The 16085-nt window shown below is 38.1% G+C and overlaps 1 protein-coding gene across 7 annotated transcripts in view; it reads right to left on the reverse strand.

Annotated features, from left to right (window-relative positions):
* The window catches only part of LRRC49 (leucine rich repeat containing 49), a 176933-nt gene that overhangs the window by 49967 nt on the left and 110881 nt on the right, over window positions 1-16085 (reverse strand). For all 7 annotated transcript variants that reach the window (XM_023552871.2, XM_023552872.2, XM_010593717.3 and 4 more), the window contains 2 exons: window positions 9014-9097; window positions 4546-4712 (listed from right to left, as the gene is read on the reverse strand). In XM_023552871.2, the coding sequence (XP_023408639.1) occupies window positions 4546-4712; window positions 9014-9097 (251 nt within the window). The remainder of the gene's footprint in view (window positions 1-4545; window positions 4713-9013; window positions 9098-16085) is intronic.

Here is a 16085-nt window from a genome sequence, read left to right on the forward strand (position 1 = left end):
ACTTTTACCTACTACTATATATAAAGATAAATTTAAGATTACATTAAAGGACTAACTTTTAAAACCTCATTAAAAATTTAGAAGCAAATTTGACGGATTATTTCAATAAACTTTGAACTGAGAAACCTCCTTAAGGAAGGCAGAAACAAACCTTTTTTAAAAAGAGAAATTAGAAATAGGACTGGCTTGTATATTATTTCATAAATCTACAGCCCAATGCTTAAGGTTTTAACTTATAAAGGGTTACAGTTTCAACCATGTAAAATTATATCTCAACATTTAAATAATATTAAAAATAGCTCTCGGGCTATATTATTGTTGTTCTTAGCTGCTTTCGATTTGGCTCCTGACTCATGGCAACTTCATGCACAACAGAAGTTGATTGTTGCATAGGGTTTTCACTGGCTGATTTTTCAGAAGTAGATCACCAGGCCTTTCTTTCTATTCTGTCTTAGTCTGGAAGCTCCACTGAAACTGTTCAGTATCATAGCAACACATAGGCCTCCAATTATAGATAGGTGGTAGCTGTGCTTGAGGTGCTTTGGTTGGGAATCAAAACAGGGTCTCCAGCATAGAAGGTGAGAATTCTACCACTGAACTACCACTGCCCCTACTAGAGCTATATAAGAATGGCATATTAGTTATATAAATTATCACTTAATTAGAATTTCTACTCTTGTAGCTTTATTTTTCTATCTGAAAGAGGTGAGAAGCTCTACACATAGATTCCCAAGTGAGCTGAAAAAAATACACTGATTCATATGAATTAATCTTATAGCTAAAATTTAAAGGGCATATCTGTCTAAATGTATGTGAGACTCTAACTACAGAAAATTTCCAAAGCATTATTCTAATGCCTCTCAAATTACTTCCTTTATTACATTCTTTGTATATAACAGGCTTAAAAATTCTGGTTAATCCAAATCCCAATGATATTCTTTAATGAGATGGAGAAACAAATCACCAATTTCATTTGGAAGGGAAAGAGACCCCAGATAAATAAGGCATTACTGAAAAAGAAGAACAAAGTGGGAGGCCTTACTTTACCTGATTTTAGAACCTATTATACCGCCACAGTAGTCAAAACACCCTGGTACTGGTACAACAACATATACATGGACCAATGGAACAGAATTGAGAATCCACACATAAATCCATCCACATATGAGCAGTTGATATTTGACAAAGGCCCCAAAACAGTTAAATGGGGAAAAGACAGTCTTTTTAACAAACGGTGCTGACATAACTGGATATCCATCTGCAAAAAAATGAAACAAGACCCATACCTCACTCCATGCACAAAAACTAACTCAAAATGGAGCAAAGACCTAAACATAAAATTTAAAAAGACAAAGATCATGGAAGAAAAAATAGGGACAATGTTAGGAGCCCTAATACATGTCATAAACAGTATAGAAAACATTATAAAGAACATAGAAGAAAAACTAGATAACTGGGAGCTCCTAAAAATCAAACACTTATGCTCATCCAAAGACTTCACCAAAAGAGTAAAAAGACTACCTACAGACTGGGAAAAAGTTTTTAGTTATGACAGTTCTGATCAGCGCCTGATCTCTAAAATCTATATAATACTGCAAAACCTCAACCGCAAAAAGACAAATAACCCAATTAAAAAAATGGGCAAAAGATATGAATAGACACTTCACTGAAGAAGACATTCAGGTAGCTAACAGATATATGAGGAGATGTTCACGATCATTAGCCATTAGAGAAATGCAGATCAAAACTACAATGAGATTTCACCTCACTCCAACAAGGCTGGCATTAATCCAAAAAACACAAAATAATAAATGTTGGAGAGGCTGTGGAGAGATTGGAACACTTCTACACTGCTGATAGGAATGTCAAATGGTACAACCATTTTGGAAATCAATTTGCGCTTCCTTAAAAAGCTAGAAATAGAACTACCACATGATCCAGCAATCCCACTCCTTGGAATATATCCTAGAGAAATAAGAGCCTTTACACGAACAGATATATGCACACCCATGTTTATTGCAGCACTGTTTACAATAGCAAAAACATGGAAGCAATCAAGGTGCCCATCAACGGATGAATGGATAAATTATGGTATATTCACACAATGGAATACTACGCATCGATAAAGAACAGCGAGGAATCTGTGAAACATTTCATAACATGGAGGAACGTGGAAGGCATTATGCTGAGTGAAATTAGTTGCAAAAGGACAAATATTGTACAAGACCACTCTTATAAGAGCTTGAGAAATAGTTTAAACTGAGAAGAAAACATTCTTTTGTGGTTACGAGAGGCGGTAGAGAGGGAGGGTGGGAGAGGGATATTCACTAATCAGATAGTAGATAAGAACTACTTTAGGTGAAGGGAAAGACAGTACACAATACAGGCGAGGTCAGCACAATTGGACTAAACCAAAAGCAAAGAAGTTTCCTGAAGAAACTGAATGCTTCGAAGGCCAGCGTAGCAGGGGCACGGGTCTGGGGACCATGGTTTCAGGGGACATCTAAATCAATTGGCATAATAAAATCTATTAAGAAAACATTCTGCATCCCACTTTGAAGAGTGGCATCTGGGGTCTTAAACGCTAGCAAGCAGCCATTTAAGATGCATCAATTGGTCTCAACCCACCTGGATCAAAGGAGAATGAAGAACACCAAGGATACAAGGTGATTACGAGCCCAAGAGACAGGAAGGGCCACATGAACCAGTGACTACACCATCCTGAGACCAGAAGAACTAGATGGTGCCCGGCTACAACCGATGACTGCCCTGACAGGGAACACAACAGAGCACCCCTGAGGGAGCAGGAGAGTGGTGGGATACAGACCCCAAATTCTCATAAGACCAGACTTAATGGTCTGACTGAGACTGGAAGGACCCCAGTGGTCATGGCCCCCAGACCTTCTGTTGGCCCAGGACAGGAACCATTCCCAAAGCCAACTCTTCAGACATGGATTGGACTGGACAATGGGTTGGAGAGGGATGCTGGTGAGGAGTGAGCTTCTTGGATCAGGTGGACACTTGAGACTATGTTGGCATCTCCTGCCTGGAGGGGAGATGAGAGGGTGGAAGGGGTTAGAAGATGGCAAAATGGACGCGAAAAGAGAGTGGAGGGAGAGAGCAGGCTGTCTCGTTAGGGGGAGAGTATTTGGGAGTGTGTTTTTTTCTTTTTTTATCAAGGTGTATACGGGTTTTTGTGTGAGAGACTGACTTGATTTGTAAACTTTCACTTAAAGAATAAAAATTATTAAAAAAAAATTCTGGTTAGAAAGTTGAAATAAAAGGTACATTATATTCAATGTAATGCTTCACCAAATGAAACAAAGTTGAAATGTATCCTATCTTTGATTTTTAGGATATATAAATATATATATAGATACATATATAATATATATTTTATAATTATTTATACACTATAAAAATATATATACTTTATGCTCCTCTCATTTACTTGATCCCTGTATGCTTTCTTGAGAGGTAGAGAAATGCATGGAGCATACACACAGATTTGCTCACAAACTCAGGGATATATATTATTTGTCACATGTGTCATAGAGGAAAAGAGATTGTGAGCCACTGGAATAGACAGGTAAGTATAGAACACATCAACACATCCAGGGCAATCATTCAGAATTTTCTACTGGATTGCTTAATACTACTAGTTAAGGAATAAGGTTCTGTGCTGGTTGCTGAGGACACAACAGGGATCAAAACCATCAAGGTAGCTTTCCTCATGATGCTTACATTTTAGTGGAAAGACAGATGTGAAACAACCAATTACCAACTAGTTATTATGACTGTGGTAAGTGCTAGGAGGGGAAGTGCAGGTACTGAAACATAAAAGGGACATGCGAGCTACTCTAGCTTCTGGATTAGGGAAGGTTTTCAAGACGATGCGAGGTTTAAGATGTGTGGAAGTGAGTTGGAGTTAGCTAGGATAGGGTGAGGGAAGTTGGGTTGGAAGTGGTGTCAAGAACCCTGTTGCTGTCGAGTCGATTCCGACTCATAGTGACCCTATAGGACAGAGTAGAACTGCCCCACAGAGTTTCCTGGCAGATTTGAATTGCCGACCCTTTGGTTAGCAGCCGCAGCACTTAACCTCTATGCTACCAGGGAAGTGGTGTCAGGGAAGAAGAAAACTGTTTCTAGAAGAAAGGTTTGAGGTAGGAAGTAACTGAACTGAAGGAGGTCAATGAAGCCGCAGAGCCAGAAGAAGGTGACTACTGGTACGTGGGATAAGACAGGTGAGGTTGGCAGAGGCTTTGTAGACCAGATTAAGTAATCTTGATTTTTTCCTCTGAACAACAAGAAACTATTGAAGAGTTTTTTAAGTAGGAGAATATCATGGTCAGATTTATATTTTCAGTTTGTCCATTTTAAATTCTTAATCTAAACTTCTAATTTTGTTAAGTTTTCTATAAAGTACATCCAATTTTTCAGAAGAAAACTACTATTTTAAAATAATTTCATGTGAAATGATTTCCCATCCCCACTCCAAATCTGAGTCTAACGGTACTAGTATCTTGAAAGAATACCATTGCATACCCTGTTTCTTCCGGAAATGCAGAGATGGTGCTCCCATTGACCGGACAGGGGTCCTGAGAAGGGGAATCAGGATCTTTCCTATCTTGATTTGTAGGAATATTAGCTACTCGATTTTGCTGCAAGTCCCACTTTCGAGCTACGTTGTTAATCGTTAACCGTTTCTTCTCCTGTGAAAAAGTTAATTGTGACAAGAATTACATAATGCAATTTTTGTAGCAGAAGAGAATATACAAGGAGAATACTGTTTGTACCTTCTTATCATTCTTTCAAAAGAAGCTACCAAATATGCATTCTAAAATAAAATACAGGAGGGCTTTACCCTGTGCATTCAAATACCTCAATAGTGGTCTGCCATCCTGAAAGAAAAAAATGATATGTAGATAATAATTACTCTTTTAGGAACTTAATTTTATTAAAAAAAAAATCATTCTTTGGAAATCTGAAAATTCACCATCTGAAATTTTTATCTGACATACACTTAAATACTTCAGTGCTGTCTGAAATTTTAATTTGGCAGAAATTTATCTACCTCTGTATTTAAACATAGCAAGAAAAACCTAATAATAATTTTCCTACATAATGATAGGCCTGATATGGGGGAACAGTCTTCATGTATGTATAGGGTGGGGAGTGATTGATCAATATGGCAAATAGAAATTGTAATGTCTGAAAATTAATAATTATATCTAGACTACTACAATAAATTGTGCTCGGCTGAAATGTTTCCTGATAACTAGCACCATTCTAGATGAACAGAAGTTAGTTCATTACATGCAATGGATGCCCTAAAGTTGCTGTTCTCAAACTTCAGATTGCCTCAAATGACCCAGAAAACCAAAAACCAAACCCATGGCCATTGCGTCAATTCTGACTCATAGCGACCCGACATGACAAAGTAGAACTGCCCCATATGGTTTCCAAGGAGCGCCTGGTGGATTCAAACTGCCAACCTTTTGGTTAGCACCCTTAGCACTTAACCACTGCGGCTTGTTAAAACACGGGTTGCTGGGCTCCACCCTCATTCTGATTCAGTTTGCCTGGGGTGAGGCTTAAGAATTTACATTTCTAACAAGGTCCCAGGTGTTGCTGATGCTGCCAGTCCAGGGACCTCGCTTTTAGGGCTCAATTTTCTCACGGACACCATGTTAAGAAAAGCAGATCTAGACTACCGAAAGAAATTGGGCTAGCTATAATAATGGCTCCGTGTATTTGGCTCTCTGGCAGATTGGGAGCTGGTAGAAAGGAATATTCTTAATAAGGCAGATACAGTGGTGCTTAGAAAAGAGGCACAACATTTCTTTACACCACTGAGTATGTTAACTAATAAATAATAACAAGATACCAAAAACCCGGTGCTGTCGAGTCGATTCCGATTCATAGTGACCCTATAGGACAGAGTAGAACTGCCCCATAAAGTTTCCAAGGAACACCTGGTGGATTCAAACTGCCGACCCTTTGGTTAGTAGCTGTAGCATGTAAGTACTATGCCAAGAGGGTTTCCCACATGAGACTATGTGGGCAGTTCCTGTCTGGAGGCAAGATGAGAAGGCAGAGGGGACAGGAGCCAGGTTGAATGGACACAGGAAGTACAGGGTAGAGAGAAGGAGTGTTCTGTCACATTGTAGAGAAAGCAACTAGGGTCATATAACAATGTGTGTATAAGTTTTTGTGTGAGAAACTGACTTGGATTGTGCACTTTTACTTAAAGCACAATTAAAAAAAGAAAAAAGTGTACATTTTACTATGAAAATTGTTCCTAAATTAATTTAAAGAAAGAAAAGAAAACCTTGTCCCAAGCTCTCAGCTCAGGACTACTTAGAGCTGTTACTCAGTATGCTACAGTTCCTCACCTGCTGTTATCTCTAACCTCTATTACCCCTTACCTCATTAGTTAGCTACGCACAAGCCCTCTCCTGACCAAAAACCAAAACTCATTGCTGTTGAGCGGATTCCGACTCATGATGACCCTATAGGACAGAATAGAACTGCTTCATAGGGTTTCTAAGGAGCAGCTGCTGGATTTGAACTGCCAACCATTTGGTTAGCAGCCAAGCTCTTAACCACTGTGTCACCAGGGCTCCCAAGCCCTCTCCTAACATCTCTACCTTCTTATTGACTCAGCTAACAGGATTTTAATCTTTCTTACACTGGAATACCCCTAGGGGTTGCCCAAAAGTTCCTTTGTTTATAGGAAATATAACTGTAGCCAGGATTTTTAAAATTTATAGGAACAAGGTTTACCATTGCCAGGTATTACTGTTGGCAAACTTTTCTGAATGATCCATTTAGAAAAGCAGTATTTCCTATCCAACAGCTGCTACTGCCAGATGTATAAATGAATGAATGAACCATTCGATCAATAAAGAAGTCATAAATAAATACAATAGAATATAATCTTATAGAGCTTCCAGACCTACGGAATACTCTTGTATGAGCCCTGGAGAGTGGAAGCAAAAATGAACAAAGAAACTTTGTTGATTATTTAGTTCTGAGGCTGCCAGTGTAGGTACAGCATGTTATAGGCACCAAATCACTCTTGACTCCACCTTTCAACTAAAATTTTTGTGTTGCATATCCACTTAAGCTGCTTGTTACCACTAGTATTTTTGGAAATGTGACATTAAATTTTTGGCTAACATTTTTTTAATGTTTAGAAGGTTTTCATGAAAACTTCGAAAAATAGCTAATGCTTCTCCTGAAGTGATTACACAGGACTCTTTAATTAAGAAGGTCATTTAGCTTCTTTATTTTTTATAAGAGAGAGGAACATGGGAATCAGGAAATCTGGGTTCTAGCCATAGCTCAGAGTCGGAGTCTTGCTAAAATAGATCCTCAGTGTTTGTTGGGGATTGTTTCATAAGATATCACATATTGATCATTAAAAAAATGGGAGGGCAAGTGGCCATCTAAGATGCATCAATTGGTCTCAGCCCTCCTGTCTCAGTCAGACCATTAAGTGTGGTCTTTTACCTGGAATTTGAGGTCTGCATCCCACTTTTCTCCTGCACCATCAGGGATTCTCTGTTGTGTTCCCTGTCAGGGCAGTCATTGGTGGTAGCCGGCCACCATCTAGTTCTTCCAGTCTCAGGCTGATGGGGCCCCTGGTTTGTGTGGCCCTTTCTTTCTCTTGGGCTCATATTTTCCTTGTATCTTTGGTATTCTTCATTCTCCTTTGCTTCTGGTAGGTTGAGATCAACTGATGCATCTTAGATGGCCGCTTGCTAGCTTTTAAGGTCCCAGATGCCACCCACCAAAGTGGAATGCAGAGTGTTTTCTTAATATGCTTTGTTAGGCCAATTGACCTAGATGTCCCCTGAAACCATGGTCCCCAGGCCCCAGCCCCTGCTACTCTGTCCCCTGATATGTTTGGTTATAGTCAGGAAAATTCTTAGTTTTTGCATCAGTCCAGTTAAAAATGCACATTTTTAAGTGTACCGTTCAATCAGTTTTGAAAAAGGCATATACTTGTGTATCCCATACCCCTGTTAAGAAATAAAGCATTTTCACCAACTCAGAAAGATCCCTTGTTTCCTAATTTCCTATACACAACTTTGGATTCCTACTAGTTATTTTTTAAAATTCTGGACTTCATTTTAATATTAAAATGAAAAGCATCTATATAAGACAAGAATGACTACTGGTAATCAATCAATCAAGGCAATAGCCTTCCTTTTAGAACATAATACCAAAAGAAACCAAACCTGCTGCCACTGAGTCAATTCTGACTCATAGCGACCCTACAGGACAGAGTAGAACTGCCCCACGGGGTTTCCAAAGAGCGGCTGGTAGATTTCAACTGCCAACCTTTTGGTTAGCAGCCAAGCTCTTAACCACTGCGCCGCCAGGGCTCCTAGAACATAACATGAAGCATAATATAAGCTATAAGCTTTAAGTGGTTTTTATTTGTTATACTTCATGATGTCAATACACAACATCTAAAAAAAAAAAGCAACTACTTTAAGGAAAGTAGTGTCTGATATACTAAATCATTTAAAGCCAGCTTAAAACAAAATTTAAATTCCTGAATTCTTCAAAATCTTTACCATCTCTTCATCAGAAAAGCTAATAGCAGTTTTTAAATTTACAAAGCTAACATTTAAAAAAATCCATGATAGCAGACCTCACTAAAATACATCAGAAAAGATGACAGTCCACACATGACTTCCAAAATGAAGTGCACGCACCATGAGGATACCCAAGATGCTACACTCCTATGGGAAAAAATACTACAATTTCTATTACTGTTTATTTTTCTCTCTTCATTTTAAAATTTCTAGCTTTTTCATGTGTTTTATAATGTACATTACATTTTATTTCAGAAATACAGGCTTATTTATAGATGATAACATACAAGTTTTAGGAGTGTTTGTTTATAAAGGAAACATTTTACTGATAGAAATGAAAATAGCTAGCTTCAGAGTATGTGAGTGTGCATATGCCACATGCATGTAGAAATTGGAAAAAATACCTTAAGCAAAGATTGCTTATGACTTTCCCGCTTCTTCTCTTCCTCTTTTTTGGCTACAACAGATGCCATACGCCTTTCTTCTTCCTAAAAAAAAAAAAAAAAAAAATTAAGTATTATGAAATGTTTAACCATTTTTTATACTAAATATCTCTGGTCCTGGAAGTCTGTTTTTCTTCTTGAGAGGCACAGTATTTGCCAAAAGAAAATATGCCCTCCAAGGAGAAGTTAGCATGTTTTTCTTTACTTTCCTGCTCCTTCCTAATCCTAAAAAACGAACAAAGAAAACAAAACTATGCATTCTTAACTCTACTCCCGACTCCGGAGGTAAGAAGAACCAAGCTGATACAAGAAAGGAAAAAGAAGAGAAGAGAAAAAAGGAAAAGGGGAGTAGATTTGCATAACTCTTCTTTGTACACCATGTACCATAGTCACACATGAAAAGATTTAAGCTTTCTATCATGAAATTGGAAAGGACAGTGATACTTCTAACAATTGTGATTTACTTTACGGTTGTGAATCAGAGCTTTTTCGATTAAAAAAAAAAAGAGCAAAAGCCCTTTAAAACTTTCCATTGTGTTAGTAAATTAATCCCCATTAACGTCATTCTTATTACTTTGTTTCACAGTTGATTTAGCCAGTCACATTTCTTCAATTTTAAAAACTACGAAAAAACATTATAGACAGTATAGAAAATTAAAAAAAAAAATTCAGTTATAATCCCAACATGCTGACTCAAATCTAATTATTACTGTGTATCATGCTAGAATACTCACTATAAGCAAATTTTAAAAAGTTGAAACGTGTATACACAACCTGGATCATTTTCTTTTCCTGAACACTGTCAAGTTTTAATAGAGTAAATTATTACCATGTAACTTCTGATTTTCGTTAGCAAAAGGTTAGTACCAAACCCATTACCATCGAATCAATTCCAACAGGACAGACTAGAACTGCCCCACAGAGTTTCCAAGGAACGCCTAGTGGATTTGAATTGCTGACCTTTTGGTTAGCAGCCATAGCTCTTAACCACTACTCCACCAGGGTTTCCAAAAGGTTAGCAGGCACTCTAAAATGTCACAAATGGAGGAAAAAATGTATTCTTTTATAAAAGACAAGCCTAAAAATATCTTCAGAGATAGAAACTATTAAAAATAACAGCATATTTGGGAAAAAATCTTTTAGAAATGAAAAAGTACAAAAACCAAAATTAAAACTAGAATGGAGGGGGTCAGCAATACATAGCTGAAATGAGAATCAGTTAACTGAAAAATGAGTCAGGAGAAATTTTCTCACGTGCTTTCATTAAAAAAAAACAACCCATTGCCTTTGAGTGGGTTCCGGCACATGCTTTCACAGCAGCCTGTATTCCCCCTCCCGGCATGCACATGTTTCACTGTAATTATCTCTGCACTGTCTTCCCCTCCTCCCACTCCTTGCCCCATGTGTCAGCTCAGTGAAGGTTCGGATCATGCCAGCTCCTGACACATAGTAGATACTCAAGAAATGTATATTTAAGGAATGCTTTTAATGAGTATACATCTTTGTATATCTGTTCAGAATTTCCTAAAACTAAAAATACTAAATCAAATGGTAAACATATTTCTCCAGCTTTTGGTATGTTTGCAAGCTGCCCTCCATAAATTTAGTATTAATTTACACTCCTAATGATAGGTGGCGCCCTGGTGGCATAGCAATTAAGAGCCACCAGCCACTCCTTGGAAACCCTATGGGGCTGTTCTACTCTGTCCTCCAGGGTCACTATGAGTTGGTGCTGACCTGATGGTACCTAACAACAACAACAATGGATGGTCATAAGAGCTGTTCACCAAATATTCCTATGTGTTCCCATCTCTAGGCACCTGGTGGGATTGAACTTCACGGCCCCTTGAAGTCAGATGTGGACATGGGATTTGCTTTGGCCAGAACTATAAGAACAAAAGTGACATGTGTTCACTTCTGGGTGGAAGCTTTCAAAGACAACGTGCGATGCAGCTATTTATTTCTCTCAACTCTGCTACAGCACCTGCTGAGCTCTAGACAGCAGGTGATCCAGAGGTCCGGGTCCTAGAATAAGGACCACACATAACAAAGTTCCCAGGCCACATACGATGGACAGACAGGTAGTATGAGTATGAAATAAACTTTGTTGCTTTAATCCACTGAAGTTAGAGAAGTTGTTACTACAGTATAATCCAGTCTATCCTGACCAGTATATATGCTGTATTAGAAATAAAGAAGTCTAACTTCACTAAAGAAGACTTTCAGGTAGCTAACAGATATATGAGGAAATGTTCACGATCACTAGCCATTAGAGAAATGCAGATCAAAACTACAATGAGATTTCACCTCACCCCAACAAGGCTGGCATTAATCCAAAAAACACAAAATAATAAATGTTGGAGAGGCTGTGGAGAGATTGGAACACTTCTACACTGCTGGTGGGAATGTCAAATGGTACAACCACTTTGGAAATCGATTTGCGCTTCCTTAAAAAGCTAGAAATAGAACTACCATACGATCCAGCAATCCCACTCCTTGGAATATAACCTAGAGAAACGAGAGCCTTTACACGAACACCCATGTTTATTGCAGCACTGTTTACAATAGCAAAAACATGGAAGCAACCAAGGTGCCCATCAATGGATGAATGGATAAATAAATTATGGTATATTCACACAATGGAATACTACGCCTCAATAAAGAACAGTGAGGAATCTGTGAAACATTTCATAACATGGAGGAACCTGGAAGGCATTATGCTGAGTGAAATTAGTCAGTTGTATAAGACCACTATTATAAGAATTTGAGAAATAGTTTAAACTGAGAAGAAAACATTCTTTTGTAGTTACGAGAGTGGGGAGGGAGGGAGGGTGGGAGAGGGATATCCACTAATCAGATAATAGATAAGAACTACTTTAGGTGAAGGGAAAGACAGTACACAATACAGGCGAGGTCAGCACAATTGGACTAAACCAAAAGCAAAGAAGTTTCCTGAAGAAACTGAAAGCTTCGAAGGCCAGCGTAGCAGGGGCAGGGGTCTGGGGACCATGGTTTCAGGGGACATCTAAGTCAATTGACATAATAAAATCTGTTAACAAAACATTCTGCATCCCACTTTGAAGAGTGGCATCTGGGGTCTTAAACGCTAGCAAGCAGCCATTTAAGATGCATCAATTGGTCTCAACCCACCTGGATCAAAGGAGAATGAAGAACACCAAGGATACAAGGTGATTACGAGCCCAAGAGACAGAAAGGGCCACGTGAACCAGTGACTACATCATCCTGAGATCAGAAGAACTAGACAGTGCCCGGCTACAACTGATGACTGCCCTGACAGGGAACACAACAGAGCACCCCTGAGGGAGCAGGAGAGTGGTGGGATACAGACCCCAAATTCTTATAAGACCAGACTTAATGGTCTGACTGAGACTGGAAGGACCCCAGTGGTCATGGCCCCCAGACCTTCTGTTGGCCCAGGACAGGAACCATTCCCAAAGCCAACTCTTCAGACATGGATTGGACTGGACAATGGGTTGGAGAGGGATGCTGGTGAGGAGTGAGCTTCTTGGATCAGGTGGACGCTTGAGACTATGTTGGCATCTCCTGCCCGGAGGGGAGATGAGACGGTGGAGGGGGTTAGAAGCTGGCGAAAAGGACACGAAAAAAGAGAGTGGAGGGAGAGAGCAGGCTGTCTCATTAGGGGGAGAGTATTTGGGAGTGTGTATCAAGGTGTATACGGGTTTTTGTGTGAGGACTGACTTGATTTGTAAACTTTCACTTAAAGCACAATAAAAATTATTTAAAAAAAAAAGAAATAAAGTCTAAAACCCATTGCCATCGAGTCAATTCTGACTCCTAGCGACCCTGTAGGACAGAGTAGAACTGTCCCATAGCATTTCTGAGGAGCAGCTGGTGGATTTAAACTGCCCACCTTTTGGTTCGCAGGCGAGCCCTTTAACCACTGTACCACCAGGGCTCCAAAGAAGTTCAAAGAGACTAATAAAATGTATTCTGGAGGGTGGGCCATTATAAATGCTCCTGAAAGCAAAGATCTAGACTAAAAGAACTATAAAAAATACACAAACATAAACTATCACAGAGTTAAAAGGAAACTAAGAATGCATCCACTGGAAACTGCTAATTTTAGAAACGAGGAAACTAACGCTCTGAGAAGTCTATAACTCACAGACAGTCACACAGCTAGTGACAAGGCCAGGATCAGGACTAGGTCCTATGTCTTTTGAGAAGGATGATTTGTAGTATCTTTAATAATAAATATATATTTAAATTTGTTTCACTGATTTTAGGGAGATGAAAGAGGAGAGGTCAGAATTCATTACTAATCTGCCATGTGATTTAGTTGTTTTAAAAGCAGTGGAAGTGTAATGTGACTTCTGGTGAATTTAAAGTATCTTTTACAATATAGGAAGTAATTATTCTCAAATTTTAAAGAAATGAATAGAGGCAATAAGGAGAAATAAACTAAAGAACTCAGAACTTTGATTCCTTGCTTTATAAAACAGCTGCTTTACTAATTATAATAAATTAATTTATTCAGTAGATATACTGATTTGGTATTTAGTGGCTGTAGTCAATTTCAGAAGAAATCTTTTAAAAGGGCAAAATGTACTGATATTCAATTGTTGACTTATCTATAAAACGTGAACTAGAAACATATTGGTTATTCAGAGAGCCAATTTCAAACAGCACTGGAAACTGTATGGATCACGTACTACACATATTTAAGAGATGATTTCATCAGATTTTTAAAAAGAATCTGAGCTCTATTAAAGGCAGTAGAACTTCAGAAGCAAAGCTAAACCTTGGAAAACTGGATCTATGCCAAATCAATTCAAATATTGAGTGTTTTAAGGAATTTATACATCTGAGGCTATATTTCAGCCCAAATAATTATAGAGTAACTAAACTTAGAAACAACAACAAAAAAATCCTCTAATTGTGAAGATAAGCTATAAATCTGCTGGTAAGAAAGAAAAACTTTAAAATTCTGGCAACTTAATATGATAAAAGTCCAATTTCTGGGATAAAAGCCGTATCCTCTATGTAGCAAAAGAAAGGGATTTATCTGGTTCAAAAATATCCCATTTTTGCCTGACTTCAGTTTGGCCATGAGGACCTAATACAGAAATGATTTCAAGTTAATTAAGCAGTGCAGTGATTTAATAGGTGTTTGATAACCTAGATTTTACTCTGTTAGCAGATTTTTTAAACAATGCATATATTATATGAGAAGAAGTTCTGCTCCAAAGTAAATAATAGTAGTCCTAATACAGGCAGCAATTTATTAAATGGAACTTAAAAAAAAAAAAAAATTAAATGGCACTGTGGGTTTTAACTACACACCTCAGAATAGAGAAAAGGCACTGTTTTCCTTGAATATCTAATATTAAAACAGACTTTACAATCACAGACTTTTTTCTAGAGGAGATGATCAATGTTTTTCACTCAAACATTCCTCTTTTACAGATAAGGCTGATTTTTCCAGGGTCATAGTTAGGATATAGGTCAAGATTAGGGCCATGTCAGCCAGCTTCCACTGGCCAAGGGATATTAGTTCTTAAATACTAGGGGGGTAAATGTCAGTACAGGCTCAGTTACGCTACTGTAACAACCTCAAAATTCATACTGGCTTATCATAAGAAAAGTTTATTTCTTGATCATGCAAAGACCTCTGCAGGTCTGGGCAACTGTTCTCCATGTGGTGGCTCAGCATTCCAGGCAGGGTACCTTTAACTCCACAATGACCACCATAGGGGAGAAAAGCATTAAGTACCATGTACAGACTGAATACTTCTGCCTGGACATGATACACATTACTTCAGCTCACACTTCATCGGCCAAAGCAGACTGCATGACCGCATCTGACTTCAACGAGGAAGGAAAATATCATCTTTCCATATATTCGAAAAGGGAGGAGAATCAGAAAATATGGATGAGTATTAGTACTGTCCACCATAACAGGAAACTCACTTCCATCTGGGATAGGCCACTCATTTTTGGATAGCAAATTGTAAATAAGTTCGTAATGAGCCAACTAAATGTGAATTTGAGGTGAAACCTTTAAACACTGTTTCTGTTTCAGAATGATGAGGACAGTGCCTGCACTCACAAAATGCTACTTTAGGAATAAAAATGAACAAAATTCTACCTCCTAGAATTTTCTCTACAATACTTCTCAAAATGCATCTTATTCTCTTTTTCATTTTTGGACAGTTGTGAAAATATTTTAAGACAACTGTAATCTCTTCATTGTGTCTTCTCCTTCGTCTACTAATCATTCCAGGTTCTCTGGAAATGCTCTAGATTGTCATCGACCCTCTAAAACTAATAGTTCAGGAGTGCTCTAACCATCGAAGAAAGAAAAAAAAAAAAAAGACTAGGGACTACAGTCTCCATTTTCCTGAATTCTCTGTTTCTATAAATGAATACTGTCTTAAACCATATTAACTTCTACTCTCATAACTGACTCTAGCTGAACGTGTTATCACTTATGAGTCTTTTTCACATATGCTGCTATGTCCCATCTCCCATAACCTGTACTTGTGCTGAGAATCATTCTGTTTGTTGTTACGGAATAAAGTCCAGGACTTTCAATTTACCTACAGTGTTTTAATTTTTCTAGGCTAGGTATCAGCAAACTTTCTTCTATAAAGGACCAAATGGTAAATATTTTAATTTTTGTGAGCCACGTATGATTCTGTCACTTATTTTTCTTTTTTATGTTTTAATAGTATGAAAACCATTCTTAGCTTGACAGCTGTATAAAAACAGACCTCAGGACAGATTTGGCCTGTGGGCTGTAGTTTGCTGACCCCTATTCTAGACTATTGAGCTATTTTTGGATTCTGATTTGTTCAACCAATATGTTAGGATCTAAAACTTCTCCAGTTTCTGTCATTCATATACTTTATCAGAATAACATCTCACCTGCTCATCAATAAAAATGGTGACTAGATGGACCTGAGGAAAAAGCCTCCTAGCATGCCAGTACATGTTTCTCTATAAACTGGCATTAATTCATTAACTAGTATTCTACAGGCATAGTTTTATC

The sequence above is a fragment of the Loxodonta africana genome, chromosome 13, assembly GCF_030014295.1.
Source record: "Loxodonta africana isolate mLoxAfr1 chromosome 13, mLoxAfr1.hap2, whole genome shotgun sequence".
In the NCBI taxonomy this organism is placed as follows: Eukaryota; Metazoa; Chordata; class Mammalia; order Proboscidea; family Elephantidae; genus Loxodonta; species Loxodonta africana.